General features: G+C 47.0%; 1 protein-coding gene across 1 annotated transcript; it reads right to left on the bottom strand.

Moving 5' to 3' along the window:
- Positions 1 to 882: 882 nt before the first annotated feature.
- Positions 883 to 10,970, bottom strand: LOC104299171 (leucine-rich repeat-containing protein 34-like). The gene is given in 3 exon segments (XM_054173327.1): positions 883 to 1,589; positions 1,592 to 1,951; positions 10,868 to 10,970. Coding segments are annotated over 3 exon segments (1,170 nt in total).
- Positions 10,971 to 11,241: the final 271 nt, after the last annotated feature.

Below are 11,241 nucleotides of genomic sequence, written 5' to 3'. Positions count from 1 at the left end.
ATCTAATCAACTAAACCATGGCACCAAGTGCCTCATCCAGGCTCTTCCTAAATACCTCCAGTGATGGTGACTCCATCACCACCCTGGGCAGCACATCCCAATGGCCAATCTCTCTTGCTGGGAAGAATTTCTTCCTAACATCCAGCTTAAACCTCCCCTGGCACAGCTTGAGACTGTGTCCTCTTGTTCTGGTGCTGGTTGGCTGGGAGGAAAGACCAACCCCCACCTGGCTACAGCCTCCCTTCAGGGAGTTGTAGAGAGCAATGAGGTCACCCCTGAGCCTCCTCTTCTCCAGGCTAAACAACTCCGGTCACTCAGTGGTAACTTTTAGCCTAAAAAACCTTGGAGATATTTGCATAATTTTTCTGTAGCCAAAAGTACTTAGAGATTATTTTTTAATCCTTAAAACTCCAGGCAGCCAAAAGGTTTTGTCTCTTTTAAATGGAGGGGAAAGTGCTGCACAGGTGCAGTCATTTGTTGGAGGTGACAAAGTCAGTTACCATCTTGCTCACTCTGCAACAGTGCCCTGCAGAGGAGGCACTTCTGTGTGGTGTGGGTCAGATGAATAGAATAGAATTAACCAGGTTGGAAAAGACCTTCAAGATCATCAAGTCCAACCTATCACCCAGCACCATCTGATCAACTAAACCATGGCACTAAGTGCCCCATCCGGTCTCTTCCTAAACACCTCCAGTGATGGTGACTCCACCACCTCCCTGGGCAGCCCATTCCAATGGCCAGTCTCTCTTTCTGTGAAGAATTTGTTCTTCCCCCTTCTAGACTAAAGACCCTGAAGAAACATGCAGCAAGTTCAATACTATTTTACTCAAAACCAGACAGGGAAAGCCAAGGCATACACAGCACATCAAGCTACTACCTCATTCACAGGTACTCTGTAACAGCTGCAATTGCCAGACTGGCATTAGCATCTTTGTTTGTCTCCTCCCCCGAGCTTGGTGTCCAGTAGTAATGCTTCTGAAGGCCGTGGGAGAGCTCTGCAAGGTGAACGTGCCCATCGGCCTTGTACGGGTCCACGTCTGTACAATTAGGTTTCAGGCAGCCTGTCTGAATCAATTCTGAAAATGCCACACAGGTGGCTTCATCCAGTTTGTTCCCCCAGATGTAAATACAGGAAAGCTCCCTGTCTGTTTTCATTGCATCTGAAAGAGCCACCACTCCTTTGCCACTTAGACCATTGTTTACCACTGACAATGCTCAAAGAGTCCTGTTGTACCAAGCCAATGCTTCACGCAGGTAGATGGCTCCAGCATCTTCTATTCTGTTTGCACCAAGGTCTAGGATTTCCAGGGTCTGGTTCCATTTTAGTAGTTCTCCCAGAAACTTTACACCATCATGGCTGATTTTATTACAGCCAAGATCAAGGTATCTCAGGCTGGAGTTTTCATACAGTGCCTCACACAGTCGCTCTACACCAAAGTTTTTCATTTCACGCTTGCACAAGTGTAGCTCCACAAGAGAAGTGTTGGTTTTCAACATCAGAGCTATGTGAACTGTGGTCTCTTCCACATCACAGTCTCCAAGATCCAGCTTCTCTAAGGCTGAATTGATTTGCAGCATTGAAGCAAAGAAATCCCACCTTTGTTTCCTATTTTGTTTCCAGTCATGCTCAAATACCTAAGAGTTTCATTCCCACGGAGCGCTGTTGCTATCAGCTCTGCTCCACTTGCACCAATATCATTAAGCATCAGGTTAAGGTAGCACAGATTGGAGTTTTCCTGGAGGAATGTTGCCACAAGCTTTGCTCCAGCATCAGTCAATACGTTACACCTAAGATCCAAACCTGTGCCAAACGCAGAATCGTGTAAGACAGAGGCAAGGACTTGAAGATCATCATCTGTAACTCTCTGCACAGGCACAAGACAATTATTTCCAGCTATTTTCACTGTGATCCACTGCACAAGCCATCCCCACAGGCACTTCGAGCCTTCTCCTCAAGGAGATGGACAAAGCAGAGAGAACTTTTTCTTGCCAAGCGTTCCAAAGCTCAGCCTAGCGCGGCAGCTTCGCCCGGGGCCGGCGTTTGGCCGGCGTATGTTACATTTATGGAGATGCATGAATCTCTCCAGAAAACAGACTGATGATGCAAGATTTCCATTGTTCAGCTGTCAGCAAAATGCTGACCTTTGCTCCTGCCAAAACAAACTTCCCTGTCAATCAAACTCTTGTTACAGAGGGATATGACATTAGGCCTGCAGACAACAAGCTCCTTGATGGACAGCTCAACGGCAAGGACTCGCTTTTAAATTGCTCAGAGCTTAAAGGCTTGAACAGCCCCAACTAACCATAGCCACACTCCCCTCTAACCTGAGCTTGAAAAAACACACAACTCATGCTCACACAGATTGTGTGATGTTCTCAAAGCAAACAAGCTGGAGGCCTACACCTGAAAAGCAGGGGAGACAGAGAAAAAGTGCAAGAGAACAGCTGAAGGGTTGGTAAAGTTTGGCTGGGTTTTCTTTCTCTGCCTTTTTTTGTTTGTAACTCCCCTAAGTGGGATGAGTTTTCAATGAGGAAATTTCCAAAGTTTCCAAAAAGGTGAAATTAGGAAATTTCCAGAAATTCCAAAAAGGTTAAACAAATAGTAATGAGCCAGCAATGTGCTCTTGTGGCCAAGGCCAAAGCCATTCTGGGGTGGATTAGAAGGGCTGTGGTTAGTAGGTTGAGAGAGGTTCTCCTCCCCCTCTGCTCTGCCCTGCTGAGGTCACATCTGGAATATTGTGTCCAGTTCTGGATCCTTCAGTTCAGGAAGGACCTCAGGGAACTGCTTGAAAGAGTCCAGCACAGAGCCACAAAAATGATGAAGGCAGTGGAACATCTTCCTTATGAGGAGAGCCTGAGGGAGCTGAGGGCTCTGGAGCTTGAGAGGTGAGGGAGCTGAGCCTGAGAGGTGACCTCATTCATGTTGATAAAGATGTGCAGGGTGAGTGCCCAGAGGCTGGAGCCAGGCTCTGCTGGGTGATGCCCAATGCCAGCACAAGGGGCAGTGGTGGAAGCTGAGGCAGAGGAAGTTCCATGGAAACAGGAGGGTGACAGAGCCCTGGAGCAGGCTGCCCAGGGGGGTTGTGGAGCCTCCCTCTCTGGAGATATTAAAAATCTGCCTGGATGTGTTCCTGTGTGACCTGCTCTAGGTGCTCCTGCTGTGGCAGGGGGGTTGGACTGGATGAGGTCCCTTCCAGCCCCTAACATTCTGTGATTCTGTGTGATCTTACTTTACAAGCTCCATCAAGGCAAAGCTATCTACAAGTTAAGACCCACCAGGCTTCACTCAGAAGAACCCATTCACACCACAGTTCCCTAGCACCCAAAACTCACCCAGCTCCTGTTTACTCCTGCGCAGCCAAAACATCCTGCCCTCTCCTGTACACCAGGCTCAAAGACAACTACAGCAGAAGAGAGAATGGTGTGGCTGCCAGTTTAGCACACTGAAATGTTTTGGGAGAAGGGCAGTAAGCATCAGAGGTGAGCAAAACACCATGCAGCTGGCACCTGAGGGTGCTTTTCAGCATCAGTCAGTTTCAACCATGCTGTGGCCAGCAGGACTCTGCTAAGAAGAATAATTCTCCAAAGGCAATGAGGTGGAAAAAATGCAACTCCTTCACACGTCAGGTGCTGACTGCTGCAGAAGTACCACATTTATCTGAGCACCATGTCAGACACACTACAAGATCATTTATATGTACCATGACAATTTACACATAGAATCATAGAATCACAGAATTGTCAGGGTTGGAAGGGACCTCAAGGATCAGCCAGTTCCAACCCTGCTGCCATGGCCAGGGACACCTCACACTACAGCAGGTTGCTCACAGCCACATCCAGCCTGGCTACAAAAACCTCCAGGCAGGAGGCTGCCACCACCTCCCTGGGCAACCTGTGCCAGTCTCTCACCACCCTCATGGGCAAGAACTTCCTTCTAACATCCAATCTGAATCTACCCACTTCTAGTTTTGCTCCATTCCCCCCAGTCCTATCAATCCCTGACACCCTCAAAAGTCCCTTCCCGGTTTTCTTGTAGCCCCCTTCAGATACTAGAAAGTCATAAGAAGGTCTCCTCAGAGCCTTCTCTTCTCCAGACTGAACAGTCCCAACTCCCTCAGTCTGTCCTCACAGGAGAGGTGCTCCAGCCCTCTGATCATCCTTGTGGCCCTTCTCTGGAAGGGCCAAGGCAATTTCACCTCACAGGTTCCTTTGGAGCCCTGAGGATTTTCTGGGATTAGGAAGTGGATTATTTCCAAATCCACAGTGGTCCCTTCTCTTTTTGCTTTGTCTTTCTCACTGATACTCTCTTAGTTCCAGCTGCCATCCATGCTTCAAAGCTATGAGAAGGGAAAGCTTTCGAAAGCAGAACAGAGCTTGCTGATTTGCTTCTGCCAGCTTTGCAAAGCTAATGAATTTTTTTCTGTGCTAATGAGAGTTCTGTAGACACACAAGAAAGGCATCTTGATATGGGAAGAATAAACATTCTTGGGCTTTCCAAAGAAAAAGGATTGGGGTTTGGAGAAAGTCTGTGAAACTAAACCACCTACTTGCACTGCAGGATCTTTGCTGAGCACCAGGATGTCACAACCCTCAATCAAAATCTGGAATGCAATGGCTGAGGATTCTCTCAAGTTGTAACTTGATACTCACCTTGTGATGACGTTGTGAAAGTGCTAAGAAACTGGGTTTGGGGATAGCCATTTCTATATTAGGGCTGGTTTTGTTCTACAAAGTGGTGAGACACTGGCACAGGTTGCCCAGGGAGGTGGTGGCAGCCTCATCCCTGGAGGTTTTGAAGGCCAGGCTGGATGTGGCTGTGAGAAACCTGCTGTAGTGTGAGGTAGGGGGGGATTGTAACTAGATGGTTCCTTGAGGTCCCTTCCACCCCTAAAAAGTCTATGATTCTATGACTGAAAAAAGTGAGAAATGCTGGGTGCTCCTGGATCCAACTCTACTTCTGTGCACAGCAACAACAACATGTTCCTTCACCTACAACAGGAGCAGACTTAGGTACAGCCAGGTGGCTTGCAGGTCGGATTTGCCCAAACCTACTCCAGATGCTTAGCCACAGGGCTCCTCCATTCACACCTCCTTCCTTTCTGCTAACCTTGTCTCAATTAAAAATAAAAATAAATTATTTAAAAACTATTTAAAATCATGACTCATGTCAGAGAAAATAGTCTCCTTTGTTGCCCAGGAAGGTGGTGGAAGACTCATCCCTGGACGTTTTGAAGGCCAGGATGGATGTGGCTCCAGGCAGCCTGATGTAGTGTGAGGAGTCCTTGCCCATGGCAGAGGGGTTGGAACTGGATGATCCTTGAGGTCCCTTCCAACCCTGACAATTCTATGGTTCTCTGACTCTATGAGTATTTATCGGGGCCACACCACAGTTCACCTATCATGTAATGTAGGAGAATACAGGAGAGAGAGGGGACTGAAAATGGAATGAAGAAAGTTAAACTATGTTATTGTACATTTAGTAACCATAATGCTGCAGAAACAGTGCTCTAAGCAGCAGTGCTTTAGTGTATCACAGGATGTCAGGGGTTGTAAGGCACCCAAAGAAATCATCAAGTCCAACCCCCCCTGCCAGAGCAGGACCATACAATCTAGCACAGGTCACACAGGAACAGATCCAGACAGGGCCTTGAAAGTCTCCAGAGAAGGAGACTCCACAACCTCTCTGGGCAGCCTGTTCCAGTGCTCTGAGACCCTCACAGTAAAGAAGTTCCTCCTCATGTTGAGGTGAAACCTTCTGTGCTATAGTTTGTATCCATTGCTCCTTGTTCTATCCCAGGGAGCAACTGAGTAGAGCCTGTCCCCTCCCTCCTGACCCCCAGCCCTCTGATATTGATAAACATTTATTAAAGCCCCTCAACACTAAACAGCCCCAGGGCTCTCAGCCTCTCCTCACCAGGCAGTGCTCCAGTCCCCAAATCATCCTTGTAGCCCTCCCTTGAACTCTCTCCAGCAGATCCCTGTCCCTCTTGAACTGGGGAGCCCAGAGCCGGATGCAATATTCCAGGTGAGGTCTCAGCAGGGCAGAGCAGAGGGGGAGGAGTAGCCCCAGAGATCAATTTTTGCTAAACAAAGTTGTGAATCAATGTAATTTTCTGAGCGGAATTCAGAACCACACCCCACCAGAGAGCCAAACCAGGGGAAAGAAAGAAAAGCTGAACCCACAGAACACCACACCTGAAATATTAGAGTGAAAGAGTTGCTGGGTTTTATGGGTGTTGCTTTCAGATTTGGGAAATTACAGGCACCGTGATGAATATTTCAGGCAGTTGATGACAATGAAAAGTAATTAACCCAACTACAACAACAGGTGTTGCATGGGGAAGTGCTGCCTTTTATCATGGAGCTGTGGGTGCATGTGCTAAGTGGAGTCGTCAGTTTCTCCCCTCTTTTGTTCAGAGAATGCCCCAGGGGAAAGTATCCCAGTGCCAGCATCTATAGGATATAATGGAACCCCATTAAATATGTATCTGGCTGCCAACCACTGTGTAAAGAAAGAATAACCTGACTTTGGTTAGGTAAGGCTTTGGGAATAGCACAGCAGTCCCATCTGATCTCATTTACCTTCTACTTTGCTGCTGGGTTTGAGGTGAGAGGGAGAACTGAGGGGGTTTGTGTCACTTTAATTTTCTAATTAACTAATGCATACAATAATCACAGAAACATTCAGGTTGGAACAGACCCTCAGGATCACCAAGTCCAACCATGAACCCTGCTCTACAAGGCTCACCCCTAAACACCCCCAAGCACCACATCCAAACCACCTTCAAACACAACCAGGCTTGGGGACTCCACCACCTCCCTGCCCAGCACATTCCAATGCCTGACCACTCTTGCCATGAGAAATTCTTCCTGATGTCCAGCCTAAACTTACTCAGTCACAGCTTGAGGCTGTTCCCTCTTGTTCTGTCACTAATTACCTGTGAGAAGAGACCAGCAGCAGCCTCTCCACAAGGTCCTTTCAGGTAGTTGTAGACAGCAATGAGGTCTCCCCTCAGCCTCCTCTGTTTCACCCTAACCATCCCCAGCTCCTTCAGTTGCTCTTCATCAGATTTATTCTCCGGGCCCTTCACAGCTTCCTTGCCCTTCTCTGCCCTGGCTCCAGCACCTCCTCTTGGATGTCTCTCCTGGATTGAGGTGCCCCAAACTGAACAAAATATACAAAGCTCTGCTTTCTTTAACAGAAATAGTCCAAATACCCCTAACCAGCCCAAAATACCCATGTGTGAACATGGCTGGCCATAAATAATTAGAGACAATTGTTGAAACTCTCCTCACAGGGCTGTGCTCCAGACCCCTCCCCAGCTTTGTTGCCCTTCTCTGGACACCTTCCAGCATCTCAACATCTTTCCTAACCTGAGGGGCCCAGAACTGGACACAGGACTCAAGGTGTGGCCTGACCAGTGCTGAAAACTCACCAGTAATAAACTTAGCTGCATACATTCCCCAAGGAAAGATGCAAAGACAAGAAGGTATCTGACAGCACTGGTTATTTTTGTCCAGTAGGAACAGAATCATAGAATGGTCCAGGCTGGAAGGGACCTCCAAAGCTCATCCAGACCAACCTTCCCGCAGTCAGCAGGGACATCCCCAACTAGATCAGGTTGCCCAGGGCCTCATCCAGCCTTGCCTTCAGTATCTCCAGGGAAAGAGCCTCAACTACCTTCCTGGGCATCTTGTTCCAGTGTTCCACCACCCTCATAGTGAAGAACTTGTTCCTAACATCCAATCTAAATCTGCTCTGCTCTAGTTTAAAGCCATTGCCCCTGGTCCTGTCCCTGCAGGCCTATGCGAAGAGTCTCCCTGCAGCCTTCCTGTAGCCCCCTTCAGGTACTGGCAGGCTGCTATTAGGTCTCCCTGGAGCCTTCTCTTCTCCAGGCTGAACACCCCCAGATCCCTCAGCCTGGCCTTGCAGCAGAGGTATAGATAGAGGAATAGATAGAGGAGATGTGTTTTTAAGAGTGGTTTGTTTGTCCAAAGCTAAACAGAGTTTTCTCTTGTAAGGCAGTTGCATGATTTATGGAGGGAAGACTTTTCAGACTCTAAACAGCCTTACCAGCCCCTAAACATGCTCATAAAGTGCAGTGTTCCTCCCAGCTGAGGCTGCCTGAGTTCAAAGGTCTGCAGAGATATCACCTCATAAACCCAGAATTTATGGGGAACAGGTTACATTCACTGACCCCCAGAGACAAAAGCCAAATCTGACATTGATTATTTAATATCCTCCTGACAAATGCAGCACAGAACAAAACAGTACTGTGTGCAGGTCTGGAGCCCTCAGTATAGGAAGGACATGGACCTGATGGAAAGGGTCCAGAGGAGGGCCACAAAAATGATCAGGAGTTTGGAGCAGCTCTGCTATGAGGACAGGCTGAGGGAATTCAAACAGTCCCACCGGAGGGGAAGGATGGGTGGCTGCTTCCTAGGAAGAAGCTGGCTGCCCAGTGTCACACAGCTGAGTCTGTTCTGTGCTGCAGTGAAGCAGATCTTATCACACCTGTGCCCAGAAGTTTCTGCACATCACCACACAATCCTGGCAAGCCAGAAGGGTTGGTGAATAGACTTGCCAGTCCTCTCTCAAAAATACCTGCATAGAACCTAAAGAGATCTTCAAGAAAACTAAATACACTATGAAAGCAAACTAAATGCACTATGAAAGCAAAACTAAATACACTATGAAACAGACAAGTAGAGAGTAGCTGTTGAATAAATTCCGTGGCATCAAAGAAGTAAAAGCCAAATAATACCTCTGTGCCTGGGAAGATCATGGAGGAGATCCTCCTGGAGGCACTGCTGAGGCAGAAAAATAACGAAGAGGTGATTGGGTACAATCAGCACATCCACTTCTGGAGCCCCTATTACAGGAAGGATCTGGAGGTGCTGGAAGGTGTCCAGGGAAGGGCCACAAGGATGGTCAGAGGGCTGGAGCTGCTCTGCTGTGGAGACAGACTGAGAGAGTTGGGACTGTTCAGTCTGGTTATATAAAGACACTAAAACCAAGCTTGGTGAGCACGTTGCATCACTTAAATCAGTCTGTGCTGAAGAATAAAGACTCCATGGCCATGTCATTTAAATAAATACATAAGAAATTCCTGGGCATAAGAAGACACTAAAACCAACCTTAGGAAGCCAGCTTGCAACACTAAAATCAGTCTGTGCTGACAAATGAAGATTCCATGACCATGCCGTTTAAATAAATAAATCCTGCTTATATAAAGACACTAAAAGCAACCTTGGTGAGCAACTTTGCACCACTAAAATCAATCTGTGCTGAAGAATAAAGACTCCATCACCATGGAATAAACAAATAAGAAAATCCTGGACATATAAGGACACTGAAACCATCCTTAGTGAGCAAGTTGGCATCACTAACATAGAATACATAGAATACATAGAATACATAGAATAAACCAGGTTGGAAGAGACCTTCAAGATCATCGCGTCCAACCCATCAACCAATCCAACACCGCCCAAGCAACTAACCCACAGCACCAAGTACCCCGTCAAGTCTTCTCCTGAAAACCTCCAGTGATGGCGACTCCACCACCTCCCCAGGCAGCCCATTCCAATGTGCAATCACTCTTTCTGTATAGAACTTTTTTCTAACATCCAGCCTGTATCTCCCCTGACATCCCCAGACATCAGTCTGTGCTGAACAGTAAAGACTCCATGACCATGTAATTAATAAATAAATAAGAAAACCCTGGGCATATAAAGACACAAAAACCAACCTTGGTGAGCAAGTTGGCATCACTAAAATCAGTCTGTGCTGAACAGTAAAGACTCCATGACCATGGGGTCAATTAATCAATAAATAAATGATTAAGAAATTCTTGGGCATATAAAGACACTAAAAGCAACCTTAGTGAGCAAGTTTGCATCACTAAAAATCAGTCTGTGCTAGATGAGTCTGAATAAAGACTCCATGACCACATAATTAAAATAAATATAGAAATAAAAAATTCCTGGGCATATAAAGACACTAAAAGCAACCTTAGGAAGCCAGCTTGCAGCACTAAAATCAGTCTGTGCTGACAAATGAAGACTCCATCACCATGTCATTTAAATAAATAAATCCTGGTTACAGAAAGACACTAAAACCAACCTTGGTGAGCAAGTTTGCATCACTAAAATCAGACTGTGCTGAAGAATAAAGACTCCATCACCATGGAATTAATAAATAAATAAGAAAATTCTGGGCATATAAAGACACTAAAAGCAACCTCAGTCTTCACTGCAAGGGCCTCCAGCCACACTCCTGATGGCATGGAAGACAATGCCAGGGACGGGGAGGAAGAACTGCCCATCGGAAGTGAAGATCAGGTTGGTTATCATCTGAAGAACCTGAAAGTGTTCAAGTCCATGGGACGTGACGGGGTACACCCATGGGTACTGAGAGAACTGGCAGATGAGGTTGCTAAACCCCTCTCTATTCTATTTCAAAAGTCATGGCAGCCTGGGGAAGTCCCCACAGACTGGAAAAGGGGAAACATTACCCCCATCTTCAAAAAGGGTAAGGAGGAGCCAGGGAACTCCAGGCCAGTCAGTTTCACCTCTGCCCACAAAGATCATGGAGCAGATCCTCCTGGAGGCACTACTGACTCAGAAGAATGAGAATGAGAATGACTCATTCATCATTGGAATGTGCTGCCCAGGGAGGTGGTGGAGTCACCATCCCTGGAGTTGTTCAAGAGGGAATTGGACATGGCACTTGGTGCTGTGGTCTAGTCATGAGGTCTGTGGTGACAGGTTGGACTTGATGATCTTTGAGGTCTCTTCCACCCTTGGTGATACTGTGATATACTGTGATAAATCCTGGCTAGTTTTCGAGCATGCCGAGGCATGTTACTTTCCGGGTTAAGTGCGGGTGGCCTGTCCACCCGTTTGGTCAGCGCCAGCTGGTAGTCGGCATTCCCGATTGGGTGGCGTTCATCGGAACGTGCCAGCATCATATCTGTAATCATCAGGAGTTCCCACTGTAGGAGAAGGCAGCTCCTTTTCCCCCATCAGGTGTTAACACACGGTCATTTGGCTTAAGTCTCATCCAGGATCGCCACATCTGGTTGGGCCTCATGACCCAGTTTGTCACATCCAGTATGGTCTCACCCAGTTCATCAGATCCTTGTGAGAGAATAGAATAGAAATAGAAATAGAAATAGAAATAGAAATAGAAATAGAAATAGAAATAGAAATAGAAATAGGAATAGGAATAGGAATTAGGAT

Source organism: Dryobates pubescens, chromosome 1 (genome assembly GCF_014839835.1).
Source record: "Dryobates pubescens isolate bDryPub1 chromosome 1, bDryPub1.pri, whole genome shotgun sequence".
NCBI lineage: Eukaryota > Metazoa > Chordata > Aves > Piciformes > Picidae > Dryobates > Dryobates pubescens.
The sequence above is the reverse complement of the archived record's forward strand: the minus strand, read 5'-3'. Positions and strand labels throughout refer to the sequence as shown.